This window comes from Sander lucioperca, chromosome 8, assembly GCF_008315115.2.
Source record: "Sander lucioperca isolate FBNREF2018 chromosome 8, SLUC_FBN_1.2, whole genome shotgun sequence".
Lineage (NCBI taxonomy): Eukaryota > Metazoa > Chordata > Actinopteri > Perciformes > Percidae > Sander > Sander lucioperca.
Genome location: NC_050180.1, coordinates 18136652 through 18153855, shown reverse-complemented (window position 1 = coordinate 18153855; position 17204 = coordinate 18136652). Strand labels below are relative to the sequence as shown.

Here is a 17204-nt window from a genome sequence, read left to right as displayed (position 1 = left end):
GTTACATCTTTCACATAATAGTCTGTCACCAGTTTCTTATATACAGTCTATGGTCACCAGTAGAGTTGTTAGCTAACGTTAGGTGTTGCCTGAGGCGACAGGATGGGTGTATCAGATCTACAGTTCGATACAAATGCTGGTAAGTGGCTCTATGGTTGTTTTGTTCAGACAGACAGCGATGGTCATTTTTTGTGTATTGGTAGCCGTAGTGAGAATGTTCATTACCAGTTAGCTAGCTAGCCAACGTAAGCTAGCTAGCATACATAGTACTGCTCTTCTGCCGTTAGATAACATTAGCTACAAACATCAAGTGTGTCAGAGGATGCAGATCAATACATCCGATGTCAGTCCTATGGCGTCAGATTTATAAATTGCCTTGTAGCAAAGTTGAACAAAACTTAAATATCAGACCAACTCGTGTTGTGTTGTGTTGTGTTGTGTTGTGTTGTGTTAATATTCTGCAAGTTGTCTAGGTAACGTTAACGTTAGCTGGTGAAAGGTATTGACTTTTGTTTCTTGGCAGATATTTAAATAGAAGTAACGTTACTTCTATTTAAATATCTCTCTTAAATATCTGCTCTACCGTCCGACAAAAAGTGGTTGCTTTCTCCTTCTCTTGTCTTCTCTATTACTCCTTTCTTAGAGGGTTACTGCAGTGATTTAGTGTTAGACTTTCATAAAGTTGGAGGACTTGCAGAGACGGATTAAAACGAAATCAGTGCAACCTGGGTTTATCCTATACCCTATCCTACAATTTGTACAATGTAACTTAGTAGCATCATTCATTAGTCTCTGGTGAATGCCCTCATTTTTCAAACTCCTTGCCTCCATGCCTCCAGTTTATAACACAGGTTTTTGGTTTGTTTATTTGAAGTCTCAAGCAGCCTAACTCAAGATAACCCTAATCACATTAAGCTGACCTTTTATGTGTAAATTTAGTGGAGAGTCTGCCCCAAGCTTTACTGCATGTGTATACTGTATGCTTAGCTGCATGTAGCCATGGTGATTACATTACATTACATGTCCAAAGCGACTTACAATTGCTATATATGTCAGAGGTCACACTCCTCTGGAGCAACTAGGGGTGTTGATTAAGTGTCTTGCTCAGGGACACATTGGTTGATGTATCGCAGTGGGATTCGAACCCAGGTCTCCCACACCAAAGGCATGTCATATCCACTGCGCCATCACCACCAGCAAAAGAACAGTTGGTGTAGTTTTCCAGTCTGTTTTATCTCCACCTTTTTTTTTGCTCCTACAAGGACCTGTGGTGGATCTTTCAGCCCGGGGTATGCAAAAGCTGGATCCGAGTTTCACCTGCTCTGAGGACACTCACACTCTCATCCTGGACCGTAACCACATAATGAAACTGGACCATCTGGAAAGGAGCCCAGGCCTTCAGCAGGTGGTTAAACCCTTTGAAACCTTTTCCCGGTTTTCCCTCTCTTTGCAGATTTATGGCATAGTCACTGATGACTCTGTGCATGCATATTTTCTTGATTTAATGCCTTTAGGTAAATCTTTGTCTTTTCCCTTTAGCTATCTGTAGCCAGTAACCGTCTGGTGAGAATGATGGGTGTGTCTCGGCTAACAGAGTTGACAGTCCTGAATCTTCCCAATAACAGTATTGGATACATCGAGGGGTTAAGAGATCTGCAGCACCTCAAATGGCTCAACCTGTCTGGGAACAATATTAAGGTGAGGAGAAGAGAGATTCTCACATACTTAACTGATCATATATATTAACTTATTTATAAAAAATGTCATTGCATAGATGAAACTATTGTTTCAGCCTGTGTGTTAATATGTTGACTGACTCTTTTACACAGGTCATTGAGCAACTCAGCAACTGTGTTTCCCTTCAACACTTGGATCTGTCTGACAATAACATATCTACCATTGGGGATGTGACCAAATTGGTGGCATTAAAGGTGAGCGCTGGAGTGTCTGAGGTCAAAAGGCAGCATAAAAAAATATATTATTTAATAATGTTCAGTTATTTTGTCGATTTTCTTTTATGTATCTTTAATGCATTTTCTGTCAATATTGCAGACACTATTACTCCATGGAAACAGCATTACAACACTTCGTACTGTGCCTGCTCACCTACCTGCCCATTTATCCATTCTCTCCCTGGCAGAAAATGAGATAAGGGATCTTAATGAAGTAATTATCGTTCCCCTTACTTGATACAGCAGCACTAATCTCCATTTAAATTCTATGGAGGCTAAGTATCATTGACCGAGTTTCTTCTAATTATTCCATAGGCGTCATACCTGGCACCTCTCCATGAACTGGAGCAGCTGTCCATTATGAGCAACCCTTGCGTTATGGCCACCCCCTCCCTGCCAGGTTTTGATTATCGACCATATGTCATGAGTTGGTGTCTGAGCCTGAAGGTCCTGGATGGCTATGTAGTGTCACAGAAAGAAGGGTCCGTACATTCCTATGCTGTTACAATTTGCTAGTTATGATTAATGCAGGAATTCTATCTACATGTTTGAATCTGTCATTTATTGTGTATATATATTGTCACGATTACAGTCTCAAAGCAGAGTGGCTCTACAGTCAGGGAAAAGGACGTACATATCGACCAGGTCAGCATGTTCAGCTGGTTCAATACCTGGCCACTGTTTGCCCTCTGACATCATCACCAGCCCTGGAGACGGCAGAAGACGCCAAACTGGAGAAGATCCTCAGTAAACAGAGGTATAAATCTGAATTTTGCAATACTGCTTTGAAACATGAAGCTCAAAAAACACGACGCCACAGAGACGCCAAAGATTGTCATCCAATAATCACTTCATGGCCATGATAACTCTGCCATACATCCTTCTTAATAGAAAATATTAACTTGAATGGCCCCATGCTTACACTGACATTTTTGTCTCTCAGGTTTCATCAAAGGCAGCTGTTAGAGGAGACCCGAGGAGGCTGTCCCAGCCCTCCTCGTCCAACTCAGCTAGATGTGGAGAGGCACAGTCCTTCACATCCAGTACCACAGGGGGGAGCCATAGAGGTAAAGCAACCAGCTGCTGCTCCATCAGTCCTGGAGGCAGGTAAGAGGGCATCTTTTTCTCTCTATGGGGCAATTCCGGTGCATCAGTTTTTAATTGTTTCTCTTTACAAGTAGTTGTGATGCAGAGTGTCCTTTTTTAACAATTTAAACAGTTTGGGGTGTCTACTTTTGTGCAGAACCAGTCGTGCAGTTTAACACCTGGGTGAGCTGTGATTCTTCCCACCCATCATTGCCGGTAGTCCGCAGCCCAAGGCTCAGAGAAGAGCACGTCTATTTGGAGGATGTGCAGACAGATGAGGAGAAACTCAGTGGCAGCATGCTTTCCTCAGAGTCCACCTTTCTCCCCTTTACATCTGATCTGGAGCCACAAACAACCCACTCTGACAGCGAGGACGAGACAGAGACATTTGAACCTGATTCCCTAGCTCCAAAGCGGCCAGCACAGCCCAAAAATCACAAAACAAGCAAGACACATAATTTACCCCCAGTGGAAAAGCAAGAGAGAGTTCTCGAAGAGGAAGTTATTTCTGGTGCAGCCACAACAGCTGGATCACTGGACGTCAGAGTCAGCGCACCACAAAATCAACTGGAAACATCCTCTGACTTAGGTAAGGCAGAGATGAAAGAAGCCCCCAAGCAGGAAGAAGTTGCTATGTGTGCCAGTAAATCAAGTTTGATGGAAGCAGACAGGGCAGCAATTAAAATACAGTCGTGGTGGAGGGGACAGCACACTCGGTGTTGTCACCCCATGGCCAAAGAGGTGCGCAGTGAAATCCGCCTGCGCAGGATGCAAGAACACATCGTCTCCCTGTCTGGAAAGTTGGACATGTAAGTGACTGACCATCAGCATTGTTTATTTTCTATTTTACTTATGGTATGAGAATGGTTGTACTTTAACAAATAGTACATATTGTTATGGATATATACATATTTGCTAATATTGACAAAGATTACTAATAGGTAAAATGGGATTTGTTCGCAGGGTGCAGCAGCAGTATGAAGAAGAGAGGTTACAAAGGCTGGTTCAGGAAGAAGCTGTAAAGTTTCTGTGGAAACAGGTCAGTGATTGAAGTGGTCATTTATCATGGCAATCCACCTAACAGTAGTTGAGATATTTCAGTCAGGACCAAGTGGCGGGCTGACCGACTGATCAACCGACAGACCATCAGACGGACATTGCCATCATGTTGCTAGCATTGCTATAAAAAAATAAATAAAAAAAAAATATCCGGAGATAATACACCTTTAAAATTGGCTTGCAACGTTTTACATGGCTTCCTCATTAGTTTAAAAATGTTCCTATGTTTTCCTTGTAGCTCCAGTCTATGCAGCTGTGGAAGCAGTCTGTGGAGCAGCATCTGGCTAGCATTAGTAAGGCTGTCACCCCGGCTCAGATCTCAGCTTCTGGACCATGTGAGGCTGCCCCACCTGCTTCATCCAGCACGACGTACCCACCCTGCACAGACGTCTCGTTCCCAGACTCCGGTTTCCAGTCAACAAGTGATCAGCAGGCAGCGCAGGAGGACAGCTTCCTGAGCAGTGGGACAGCAGACTCTCTGAAGACGGTGCAAACACTGAGTCCTGTTTGTAGTGGCTTTGCTGGTGCTAGCGATGGTGTGGACAGCGCAGACTGCAGCCTGTTGGAGCAGTACCTCTCCTCTGTACAGCAGAGGGAGGAGGAGGCTGAGGAGGTGATCAGTGATAAAACAGAAACGCCACAGCCCTCCTTACCAGTATCACCCAGCAAAACAGCACAGTCCAACTTGGCAGCAGACAACCAATCAGAAGTGCAAAGAACAGAGGAAACCACTCCTGGTCTGAGTATCAACACCAAATAGACACCGGTAGGGAACTACTGAGTGTGTTCAAATTGTCCCTGACTGTAGGATCAAGATGCGTTGCTCTTAAAACGTTGTCTGACAACTGCACTTATCTTGATTACTGACCCAGATCTCAAATAGCAGTGCACTTAGTTTCCTTTGTTTATCAAGACTGATTCCAGGACAGGCTTGAAAACAACACCTTACTGTGAATGTAACTCAAGTTTTTTTTATATGTCACTACTATTTACAGATAATACTTTGATCTGTTCTGTTCTTTAATGGACATTTCTCTCTCTGTGTAAAGACAATGACTGTGATGTAGCTTCAGAAGGTATTAGTAACTTTAAATAAATTATTTAATGATGAAATACAGTGAATAGGTTGCTACATCTACTGATCAAAGGACCAGGCATGATATATCCTATTCTCTTTATCAATATCCCCTGCGTTAAATACATGTTAGGAGTTGATGTGCTGAACATAGTGCACTTGTAACCACATATATATATGTATATATATATATACATACATGAAACAACAAGCATATTATCAATTATCCCATACAGTGTTAATAGCTGAACTTTTTTTTTAATCAACTTTAGATCACATCACCTGAAAATGTTGTAGCAAAACATTTAAATAAATCTGCAATTATCGTTTTCCAATTATTGTTATTTGGTTTCATATAGAAATGATGGTTGATGACACATATGCTTTTCATCCTATGACAAGTCAAACATTGTTCTGTTAGGAAGATATATTACACACACAAACATTCTGTCACTGAAATAATGTATTAATGGACACAATGTTTCAGCACAGTAGAATAACCACAACACATTATAACTGGTGAAACATTTTGGTATTGTATGGCCTGGTTCATATGAGTTGTTGCCAAGCAGTGGTGGAGACATTCAAATAATTTACATTAAAAGTAATGCCTCAGTATAAAAATACTCTATTACAATCAAAGTTCTCCATTTTAAAATTTCACAGAAGTATAAGCAACAAAATGTACGTAAAGTATAAAAGTAAAAGTACTCATAATGCAGTGTGGCTACTGTCCGTAATATACTTTTATATTATTGGATAATTATTATTGATGTAAATATGTACTCTGTACTTTAATGCTGTAGTTGGTAAGGTGGAGCTAATTATAACTACTTCATAATCATATACTTTTGTTAGTTTAATCAAGTGGTTCCCAACCTTTTTGGTCTAATGCACCCCCACAGCCCTGTTAGATAAATTCACGTACCCCTTCATCAATTCCCAATGTGTTCCAAATGTTTCAACTGTTTATCCATTACTTTTAGCTAACTATTTGTAATGTTAAGTCAGTACTTTTGATTGCCATTACAGCCCCCTATGCAATATTTTTAGCTATTTATTTATACTATTTATGTATTCGTAATTTTAACTACCTGTTTAAACTTCTGTGTTCAGGTGTTACAGCTGATATATTTTTTTAATCAAATAATTTCTATTTAAAAAAATCTAATTAGTGAGCTACTCCACAATGTTTCTAAGTATTAGCTGAAGCACCATCAGGATACAAGAACCCCTGGTTGGGAATTACCGGTTTCATCTGAAACAGCGGATCATATTTTATAAACTGAGCATATGTTTTCTATATAAAAACCTTAATTTGAAAAGTAACGTTAACTAAAGCTGTGAAAAGTACAGCATTTCTCGCCGGAATGTAGTGAAGTAGAAGTAAGTGGCATAAAATGGAAATACTCAAGTAGTGAAGAACTAAAGTACACGTTTGTCTCCAAACTGTAAATGTACTTCGCTAGTTACTCTCCACTACTGTTTCTAGGTCATTACTGCATGATAACAGGAGGTTGTACTGTTCGAGTTTTAATTCTTCTAATTCTTCTTTATGTATTTTGGCTGTGTGGAGAAACTACTCCATACATTAACTTTGAGTGGCTTCAGGGTTTTAATTCCTCTTTTTTTAAATAACTGACCACTAGAGGACGCAGCAAGACTCATCCACCCATAAATCCACCCCCACCCCAGTCCTGTTTTCCTTCCATCCCATCAGTATTACTGGGAGCTCTCGGTAACCAGGACGTTCCCGTCTACTACACCGGCACTGATATGCCACGCTAGCCGCTGCTGTCTCCTCTCTTCCGGCCAGCTGTTAGACTCATCACCCTCCTCTGGCTGTCTAACGGTCCGACATCATGCTAACCTGTCGACGTAATGTGTAAGTAGGGGAGCATTATACGGCTAAAACGTCTGCATCACCGGTGTTAACGTTAGCTAACATGATTGTATAAATGATATTAGAAATGCCACCCATGTATTATTGAGTGACGTTATTATTATCCGTCCGTTTCTTTGTTGTTGCCGATGCTGTCGTTTATGTGATAGCAGCAGTTGACCGTTATTAATCTGAACGTTATTGATGTCTTGATCGCCTTAAAATGTGAACCGGAGGGATGTTTACAGTCATCAGTGACCAGGGAGATTCTAGGATCAGACCTTTTAGGGGCAGAAAAATATCCTAGGTGGGGCTGTGCTATAATCAGTCAGTTTCAGTAGCCACCCCAACACAATTTAACACAAACTGCAGGATACCATTGCTCTGTGAAATAGTCAGTAGTTATTTAATGCCAATATTAAAAGGTTTAGGTATTCTTACACAAAAAAAACATAAGTAATATGTTGCACAAACTTTTTGCATTTGAAATTTAACTCAAACAATTGACTTATTTATCTACACCTTGCAACGCAAGAGGCCCACCATCAGAACAGAATGGACAGTGGACTATATACATACAATAACCTCAAATAATATACATGTACTTAATATTTCTAGTAAATTTTACACTGTGTGAAAGATGTATAATAAAGAAATTGACTAAACTCAAACCTCTTAATGGAAGCATACCATACTGTGCTTTATGATCAAGGCAAATGTTACTAATAGTTGAAGTTCTCCAGAGCTGCCACAATTAAATGAAACTATGATTAATAAATTAGTTGATTGAATAAAAAGTATTATCTGCAACAACTTTAAGTAATTTTTCAAGCAAATATTACACAACACATGTAGAGTAAATAGCAAACATACTATTAAGAAAAAAAATTGAATTACTATATACAAAGAAACATGGCCAGGGCTGCGTTGTGCATGTGGGTGTGTGTGATCTTATTTATACAGCAATTTTGCCCTTTCTCCTTCTGAGTGGCAAAGTATGGTGCTTAGCCTCTCCAGAAGCGCTGTAGCGATGGTATCTGCGGTGGCATTCTGGATTGTAATGAACTCAAAAAAAAATACTCTTGGATGTTGTTGTTGGCGTCGATGTAGCACAAGCACCAGCTGGCAGTGGGTGGAAATGTCAGTAGTCTCGTTGGCTCGAATGCCGATACCCTGTTCTTGACTGGGTTACATATATTATAGATAATATAAACCTGTTTCAAGCCCTTTGAACCTGTAATTGTTTGTCCTCTGTCACTAACAGACAAGTTCGCAAACTCTAACTTGAAGCACTAAAATTGATTTTTTTTTTTATTGTTATAATTTTTAGGGGGGCCGGGGATGAGATGAAATTAAAAAGGGTCTAAAATCGCCCATGTCAGTGACATTTTAAAAAGCAACTTGTAGAAATGTCTAAGTGTGGATAAATGTATAGGCTAAGTAGCAGGCACAATAACCTAGATTTAAACGAGCATAAGGGGATAAATAGGATTTGAACTGCAACGGTTAGCCGATTAACGGTTCCTCAGTTGTAATTTCTCAGCAGTTAAATAGCTACATGCATAAAATGCAATTTGTCTTCTGCATCCTATAGCCTACATAGCAGCAGTGAGCAGCCGGGGAGCCACTTCAGTTCCTTTGCAGGTGCTTTTCGGTCAGGGGCTCTGACAGGATAGGTCACAATGTTGATTATACATTTCTTTAAATCAAAATGTCCAAAATTCACTGGTTCCAGCTTGTCAAATATGAATATTTAACATTACTGTTGGTGTTTCTTGTTCTCTTGTCCATTCTGGTTTCCATTCCACCTTTTGGGCGGTTCTTGCAGTCAACAGCACTTAATAGGGTCCTTTAGGAGACAGTGACTTCATCTAGTGATTTCACAAACAAAATCTCCTGACTTGCACAGGCTTGCGCCTGTGGACGTAGCTCTCTATTAACACTTTGTGTGTAGCCCTGCGGCTGTGTACTTCTGATGACATATAGCACTAAATGCAGAGCATCCGGCCACTTCAAGATTGTTGTTTGCATAGTTTATTTTCCTTAAGTGTGTAATTCATTCTCTCTACCTGTCCTAAGCTTTTGGGTGACAAGGAAATGCAACTAGAGGATGGGGTACGGGCGGCTTAGAGATGACTTACATTCTCCAAAATGTGTCCCAAGTAAGTAACTCTAGGCTGGCAGAATTGCTACTAAGGGGGAGAATGGAGTCTGTTTTGCAGGCTTCCTCAGAAGGGGAAGCCACAAGGAGATCTTTAGACCCCTGTATAATTGTTTTCTGCAATTTTCCAGAAAAGAAGGCAGAACTCTTAACAATTACACAAAAATGTTCAACACTAACTAGAAAGAGCTATGGACACTGCTGCGACAGCAGAATAAAGCAACACCAAGGCAGACAACGGGGTGATGTATAATGTTGTATATAATATGTATTTATGTGTTTCTTTATAAACATGAATAGAAGAAGTACTAGTTTCTGTTTGTTCATCCTTCTTGTATACAGAGTTCATTCGGCAGCATCAGTCGCTGAGGACGAAATGATGCCATCATCGCCGGTGTGACAGCATAGAGTGAAACAGGGCCTGATCATGGGAGACAGGAGGTCAACATGTGCCGAAATTTGTCCAAATATACCCTCATCTTCCTCATTCTAGCCCTGTCTGGCCTCTACTTCCTGCTACGCAACATCCACACTGTGGAGGTAAGGAGAGAAGTGGGCTACACATGGGTTTTCTCAATTACTTTGAAAAGGAAATGATACCGATTATTTACACTTTTATCTTTGAACAGCGTGTTATGTATCTTATTAATAATACTTTAGCCTTTCAGGACAGTTATGGTACAGAACCTTTCTTCGCAACTGAGTGGAAATACATTATTGCTATTATTATTATTATTATTATGTTATGTTATTAAGAACTCCACTGTTGAAAGAAGCTTAAGTCATTTTCACCACATGATAACATTCACTATATACAGTATGGTGACACAGTTCTCTATTATAGGTTGAGGCCTATTTGGGTTAAACATGCAATAGTATTTTGCCCTTTTATGCATTTTTATCTGCCAGTCATAGGTTGATGTTCCCATCTCCTGCAGCAGCTCTTAACTTTCCTCTCTTTCTCTTCAGAACTGGAACTGCCACACTATTTCAGCCCTTTACCAGCTCCAGAGCAGGATCCAGTCATCCTTTGTCCCAGTGAATCTCCCTACTTTTCATCATAACCGCACCTTCTGTGCCCATCTGGGCCAGAAACCGTCCCCTGAAGATGAACTGGAGGAGCGCTACCTGTTGGACTCTATCGCCTGGCCCGGGCCTCCGCCTCGCTCTACACCAACCACCCTGCGACAGACAAGTGACCCCGTGCACAGCCTGTTCGCCATCCTTCCCACTAAGGGAGCAAGGGAGTGGAATGTGGGCGACCAGCTGGAAGCGCTCGTCCAAATGCATGACTTCCAGGGTCGTCCCAAGCGCTATGGCGGGGATTTCATTTTGGCCAGGCTGCACTCTCCAGAGCTTGGAGCAGGTGTAGCAGGTAAAGTGCTGGACCACAGGAATGGATTTTATTCCGCTATGTTCCCGCTCCTCTGGGTCGGTTCTGCACAGGTTGAGATTACGTTGGTGCACTCTAGCGAGGCTGTTGCTGTGCTGCGACGGTTGAGGGAGGAAAGGCCCGATCGAGTGTTTTTCAAGAGCCTGTTCCGCCTCGGCTTCCTGTCTGAAACTACTGTGTGCAACATGTGTTTGTCCCCTGACCACCAGCCTCTGTGCAACTACACAGACCTTTACACAGGGGAACCCTGGTACTGCTACAAGCCTAAGATGCTCAGCTGTGACACCAGAATCAACCACGCCAAAGGAGGCTATCTGAAACACCTTATCACCAACAAAGAAGCATTGCTTTTTCAGAGGTTTGTACTATTATAGGATGAGGGAAATATGTTATAATATGAAATACATTTGTGTTGTATAAAAGGCTAAGACAGGTATTATTCTCTAGACCAAAACCAACAATAAATTAATTTGACTAACAAGCAGGGGCGGATCTACAGGGGGGCAAGGGGGGGCAGTAGACCCCCCTGCTGTAGGGCCTTGCCCCCTCCAGCTGCCCCCCTAACTTTGGTGTTCAAGAAACTGTGCTTGTAAAACAAACATAAAACATTGAAACAAACAAATAATTTGTATTAATTAATAATAAATAATAATTGCCCCTCAAATACATAGCTATTGTACGTCCCTGCATCCAAAGTGCAGAGCGGTGTTCGCACAGTCTGGCTCGCACAGATAGATAGAAAGATACTTTATTCATCCCGAGGGAAATTTTAGCGAGTCTGCTGCGGTGTGGTGGCCCTGCATCCCGGCAAAGACTGGAGCGACTGAGCTGCCCCTGAGCCTCTGAAGGTGAAGTCAGTTTCCCCAGGTGAAGTTTAAACACATGTTTAATTTAAAGTTACATTTGTAATAAATGTAATGTATGCTAAAGGCGAGTCAGCATCAACAACAGCGCGTCTATTACGTTAGCCAAAAGTCAAATCGCTCCTTCGTGATTTGTAAGAGCATTAGTTTTGATTTTAGTAAAGACAAGAACAGCATAATTCAAAATATTGCAAACTGGCATGTTTGAATTCATAACGTTTACAGAGGGTCGCCGTTTCGGTGGCGTTGCGTTACAAAACACTACACAGTGCTTTCTGAAACCGCTCATTTGTATGTGATTAGTTAAGGAGTACTATAAAATCCACTTCCTCTCACATATCACGGCAATAAGGCTGCACAAATTAAACCAGGTGACATCCTTTACTGTCAAACTGGGAAAACAACAAATACAACGGGATTAAGAAGGCTAGTCTAAACATAACTGTTGTGTGTATGTAATAAATCTCTGATTTTATGTTTGTTAGGCTACTTATTAGCTACAGGGGCCTACAGTGTAATGTAATACAAGGATAACCAGAGCTTTTCACATCTTCACTTTTGCAGGCTAGAGTAGCTGGAGATATTAGCTGAAGCTTAAAAGTGGGGATATTGCCAGCCAAGAAAATTCTGAGTAGTGCACAGGAGGAAGAGAAGGAGGGAAATGAAGAAGGAGAAGGCAGTAAACTGGAGAGACCAGGCGGATCAGAGCAGGAGACCACAGAAGGAGATGCAGAAATAAGTGAAAGAGAAGAGGGAAAGGAAGAATTGACTGTGAGGGATGAAGAGGAGACTGCAGATTCAGAGAGAGGGACAGAGGCAGAGAGTGATCAGGAGGAGGCAGATGAAGATGACAGGGAGGAAGAGGCCTGCAGTTACCCCTGGACCATATGGTATGTTTATATTCTCCTTCCATATAAATTGCAGTACAGTTTTTGGCTATTTCTATTCTGTTGTATATGTTATATGGTTAGATATGTAAAGATGTACATATATACATAGATTATCTAATGATGTTTTACAGTTTCTCTATCATAACATTTGTCTGATCATAATTACTGATAAAATAAGACACATTCTGTTCTATTTTTTGTTCTATTTGTCTGTATCAGTAAATATGATCAAGCCATTTAATTCAATTTCAGCTAAATGCAATTTTATTTATAGTATAAAATCGTAACAAGAGTTCACTCTTTTCAAGACACTTTACAGATAGAGTAGGTCTAGACCACACACTATAATTTACAACGAGCCAACATTTCCCCCAAGAGCAAGCATTTGGTGCAACAGTGCAGAGGAAAAACTTCCTTTTGGGCAGAAACCTCAGACAGACCCAGGCTCTTGGTGGGCAGCCATCTGCCGCTGCCAGTTGGGACACCGAGACGGATACAGTTATACAGATATAGAGAATTATGATTCATAATAATTATAGCAGTTGGTATTATACTACAATTATAGTAACAATAAAGATAATGGAACTATGACTAGAAATAAAAGTTGTAGCAGTTCAGTGTAACAGTGTATTTACATATGGGGGTTCCCATGTACTGTCTTCCCCCGCCACCCTGCTAAGATCTCTCGCTACCCCTTTGCCACCCCATGTAAAATTTTCTAGATCTGCCACTGCTAACTAAGTGTTGCCTGTTTAGCCAAAATCTAATCTAGCTTTTTCCTATGTGCCATAGACCTTAAGTGTTGTACAAAAGCTATAAACACATAAATGAGCCACAGTGTAGCACTGGGTAACATTTTTCATTTATTCCGATGAACATGGACACTGTAGTTTATTTTGAGTCTTTCCCACAAACAACGTCCTGATGCAGAAAGTTACTTTTTGACCAGTTTTTAAAGTTTTATGTCTTTAGTAGGAGCTGGGCTGAGTGGCAAAGATTGGCTGGGGAAGTTGGAAAGTAACGCACCATTGGTGTTGGGCTTTTTTCAGTAACAAAAATATAGAATATCACCAGTTAACCTTAACACTGTGTTTTTACACTGATCAATTCTGTGTCTTTTATCTTAGCGGTGTAAACATTAAAGTTCGCATACACGCTTCAGGACCCGACAGAATCAACGTGTTGCCTCCCAGGAAAGGTACAGTATACCTGCAGAGTAATGTTTGTAGTTTGTGTGTCATGTCACATGCTTTGATTTATTCCATTCATTTAATTTTCTCTGCAACATTTCTTGCTTTCTATCAGAAATAGATGTAGAAAGCAGCAGTATAAAACCAGAAGCTCTTAAGCTAGCACCGTCTGGATATTACTACGAAGACTCATGGAGGCCATTAAGTGGCGTTGCATTGCACCAGTTCAATGACTCATCTGACATCACTCAGTGTTTAAAGAACAAGGTGATCAACATGTATGGAGACTCTACCGTCAGGCAGTGGTTTGAGTACCTCATTGCTTTAGTACCAGGTGAGTGAGGTCTTTGTGTTTAATCTTATATGTTTACACTTGTGTATCTTTCCCACTGCAACTTCCTTTAATTTCACCTTCCACAGGATTAAAGGAGTTTAATCTGGACAGTCCTAAAAACGTTGGGCCTTTCATGGCAGTGGACAGCACCCATAATATTCTTTTGAAGTACCGCTGCCATGGCCCCCCCATCCGCTTCTCCACTGTCATGTCCACTGAGTTGCGGTACATTTCAAACGAGCTGGACGGCCTCTCTGGGGGTCCCAACACCGTTGTGGTCCTCAGCATTTGGGCCCATTTCAGCACCTTTCCTGTGGAGGTGTACATACGGCGGCTCCGTCACATTAGGCGGTCCCTGGTGAGACTCCTTGAACGAGCGCCGGGGACGATCGTTGTGATCCGCTCAGGCAACCTCCAAGCCCTGGACCAAGAGGTGAGCCTGTACAACAGCGACTGGTACTCCCTGCAGCTCGATGAGGTGCTCAGGTCCATGTTCAAGGGACTCAACGTTCTGCTGGTGGACGCCTGGCAAATGAGTTTAGCGCACCACCTTCCTCACGCCCTCCATCCACCTCCAGTCATCGTCAAGAACATGATAGACACACTTTTGTCTTACGTTTGCCCAGAGAAGAAAAAAAGCCAACTGATATAGAAGAAGAGTAACAATGGTGGATCTTGTTGTTGAAGGAAACGGAGGAGTTTACTGTGTGAATCCATCGACCAGTTCTTCAATCAAGTGTTCCCCAAAGCTACATACCCTTTAAAACTGTCTTACGAAGAGACTACTTCTAGTACTGATCTCTGTGTACCTGCCTGTTATATATATATTTTTTGAATCCCTCAAAACATTTTTTTTTTTTTTTTTGAAAATGCCAAAGACTTTGGCGCAGTGATTGTTACTTCTGTTTCTGCTTTTCTTACCAAAGTGTTTTGTGTGTGTCTGCAGTATTTTTACCTTAGCTTAGTTGGTATTCTTTCAAGGTCACATTTTGGACTTTATATGTATGCATATATTTATTTGTTAGTTTTGCCAAAGCTGAAGACTTAGTGAGTTCTTGTTTCTAAGATTACTTAAAGCATTATTTAAAAGACAAAATGTGCGACTCTTTTGTCAACCATAGTTTAACTTATTGAGGAACATCTTTTCAGCTTTGATATCCTCATACATCATGTTAAGATCAGACCGTGTGCTAGTTTTTCTTGGATCCCACCACATTGTTTCAGTTGAATTTTTCCTGGTGACTTCTCTATCTGACAGGTCAGCCTTCAGACACTCAGAACTTTCACACAGCTTTGATAAATGTTGTGAACATCACTTCAGATGCTCGCAGTTGTGTCTGTTCATTTGAGGCTAGACCTTTGCATACATTTCTATTATCAGCTCTTTTGTATGAATAGCTAACTTGCTATTGCAGTCATTACCTTTCTATGTTCAATTTTGTTCTAGATGTTTTATATGGAGACATTAACATGATCAAATACTGTATGCTGCCACATGTTCATCATAGGAAGACTGTAAAGATTGGAGAAGAGAGTTAGAGTTAGTTATATCAGGTCTGTGTGACACAAAGGAAATATGCCTATTTTCTGTCTTATCCTGTTTGTTGCAGCCTTCTAGATCATATTGCACAAGAGCTGCTGCAGACATTACATTTTTTTATCTCATTTGATGGTGTCACATTGCTGAGTCAGCGCTGTGTAGCAAATCATGTCAAAATATTTTGTTTAGAAGATTGCAACATCTGTTCACAGCTGTGGTTGACCAGCTTGTATCGGTGATGATGAATATTTGTCCGTTTTAAGTTGCAAGTTCAGCAGATTGTAGAGAATATCAAAACTTTGGGTCTTTAAACCACAGACTAGATATTAAAGGAGACACTAAACAAAAATATAAGTACTGCAGTTTATTTGTGTGCTTTCTTTCTGTTAAAGTGCAGAAAAAGAAATTGAGGATTTGTATGTCTTAAAAAGTTTGGGATCAATGAAAATGTAAGGAATAGAACGATTGGACATTATTTCATATTTGCTGCACAGTTGACATAGCTCTAAACCCCGAAATTTCCCTTATCGTGATATTCATCTTTAACAGAATACATTTGTCTAATCTAAATGTGCAGTAAGGGGTCTGCACCACTCACTACCTTTACCTTTATTACTGTATATCAGTGGCAGTTGTTACTCGGTGACCTACCTGCTGAATAATGTTACAGCTTGTCAAAATGCAATTTAATGTTTAACAAATGAAACAAAAACATTGCAGTAAATTATTGGATAATGTTACATTAATCCAGTGTCATAAACAGAGCAATGTTTCTCTTTAGAAATTACTTAAATAATAACCATCAGCTGAAAATGGATTTCATATTTTCTTAAATACAATAATTAGTGGCTGCAGAAGTGTAGCTCTTTACATACAGTATTTGGCCAAACATATGTGGACACACAGATCATATGGTTATTTAACTTCTCATTCCAAAGCCATGGGTATTAAAAAGTAAAATGTACTGAAAGATAATAGAAGGGTTTTCTGAGTAGGAATATTTTGTACTGACCAGTTTGTTGCAGAAAAAGGAAAAATATGACTTGACATTGATTTTGAGTGATGTAAATCCAAGAGTTAAGAAGCAAGAAGAGGAAAACTTTGATGAATGAGGCTGTAATGTAGGCCCACAGTCAATTGTGTCAAAGAGTCAATGTCAAAGAGATCCCAAAAAATGCCATAAACCACTCATTTTGTTGACAATTTTATTTAAAAAGTTTCATGTTCCCATTAAAAACATCAAGCATATCTGTCGGTGCTAAAGTTTGCAGAGCATCATGTTCTCTAGGAGTAAAAGGTACAGCTCATCAGTAACTTTGGCAGAAACACCACAACAGGCAGAGAGTTTTGTACAAATCTAAGGTGAAAGCACAACGTTGTGACACTAAATCCTCATCAATGCATCCTCTGGACACATTCAAGAAAACAAGTGCCTCACATCAAGAACAGCTGATTCCCACAGGGAGGCAGAGAAGGAGAAAAGGAAATACAGGCTGATTCTGGAGTGTTTTTAGTCGTGTGGGCAGGTTAAAATGTGTGCAGATAGATAGGAGTGTAAATTATGAGGAAGCCTCTACAGGGTTTGAGTCCAATGTGGCTTCTTTGCAACCCACCAAACAAATAGAGGTTTTAACTCAGAATATGGAGCAGTAATGTCCTGAGGTCACACAGGAAGAGGCACTAAGAGTTTCTGTTCAATTGTAATCTTTTATCTTAAGCTATAAAATGTGTCAAGACAAGAGGAAGCATTGTGCGTTACTGAGAGCCACTGCTTTCTTG

At 40.6% G+C, this 17204-nt stretch overlaps 2 protein-coding genes across 2 annotated transcripts; both read left to right on the top strand.

The window, feature by feature from the left end:
• Window positions 1-46: 46 nt before the first annotated feature.
• On the top strand, window positions 47-5502 carry cep97 (centrosomal protein 97). The gene is made up of 11 exons (XM_031294816.2): window positions 47-139; window positions 1263-1405; window positions 1540-1698; window positions 1830-1931; window positions 2053-2166; window positions 2268-2434; window positions 2545-2709; window positions 2896-3059; window positions 3196-3847; window positions 4002-4077; window positions 4336-5502. The coding sequence occupies exons 1-11, from the start codon at window positions 103-105 to the stop codon at window positions 4855-4857; spliced, it is 2301 nt and encodes a 766-aa protein (XP_031150676.1). The 5' UTR covers window positions 47-102; the 3' UTR covers window positions 4858-5502.
• Window positions 5503-6647: 1145 nt separating this feature from the next.
• nxpe3 (neurexophilin and PC-esterase domain family, member 3) lies at window positions 6648-17035 on the top strand. The gene is made up of 7 exons (XM_031294805.2): window positions 6648-7057; window positions 9558-9755; window positions 10185-10966; window positions 13489-13559; window positions 13667-13885; window positions 13972-15484; window positions 16539-17035. The coding sequence occupies exons 2-6, from the start codon at window positions 9663-9665 to the stop codon at window positions 14535-14537; spliced, it is 1731 nt and encodes a 576-aa protein (XP_031150665.1). The 5' UTR covers window positions 6648-7057; window positions 9558-9662; the 3' UTR covers window positions 14538-15484; window positions 16539-17035.
• Window positions 17036-17204: the final 169 nt, after the last annotated feature.

Excerpts from the sequence above, each read along its gene's own strand:
- cep97 (XM_031294816.2), top strand. The coding sequence starts at position 103 with ATGGGTGTATCAGATCTACAGTTCGATACAAATGCTG. Across the intron at positions 1,932-2,052 it reads CCAAATTGGTGGCATTAAAG|ACACTATTACTCCATGGAAA; the intron begins GTGAGCGCTGGA and ends TCAATATTGCAG. Across the intron at positions 3,060-3,195 it reads TCCATCAGTCCTGGAGGCAG|AACCAGTCGTGCAGTTTAAC; the intron begins GTAAGAGGGCAT and ends ACTTTTGTGCAG.
- nxpe3 (XM_031294805.2), top strand. The coding sequence starts at position 9,663 with ATGTGCCGAAATTTGTCCAAATATACCCTCATCTTCCTCATTCTAGCC. Across the intron at positions 9,756-10,184 it reads GCAACATCCACACTGTGGAG|AACTGGAACTGCCACACTAT; the intron begins GTAAGGAGAGAA and ends CTTTCTCTTCAG. Across the intron at positions 10,967-13,488 it reads GAAGCATTGCTTTTTCAGAG|CGGTGTAAACATTAAAGTTC; the intron begins GTTTGTACTATT and ends CTTTTATCTTAG.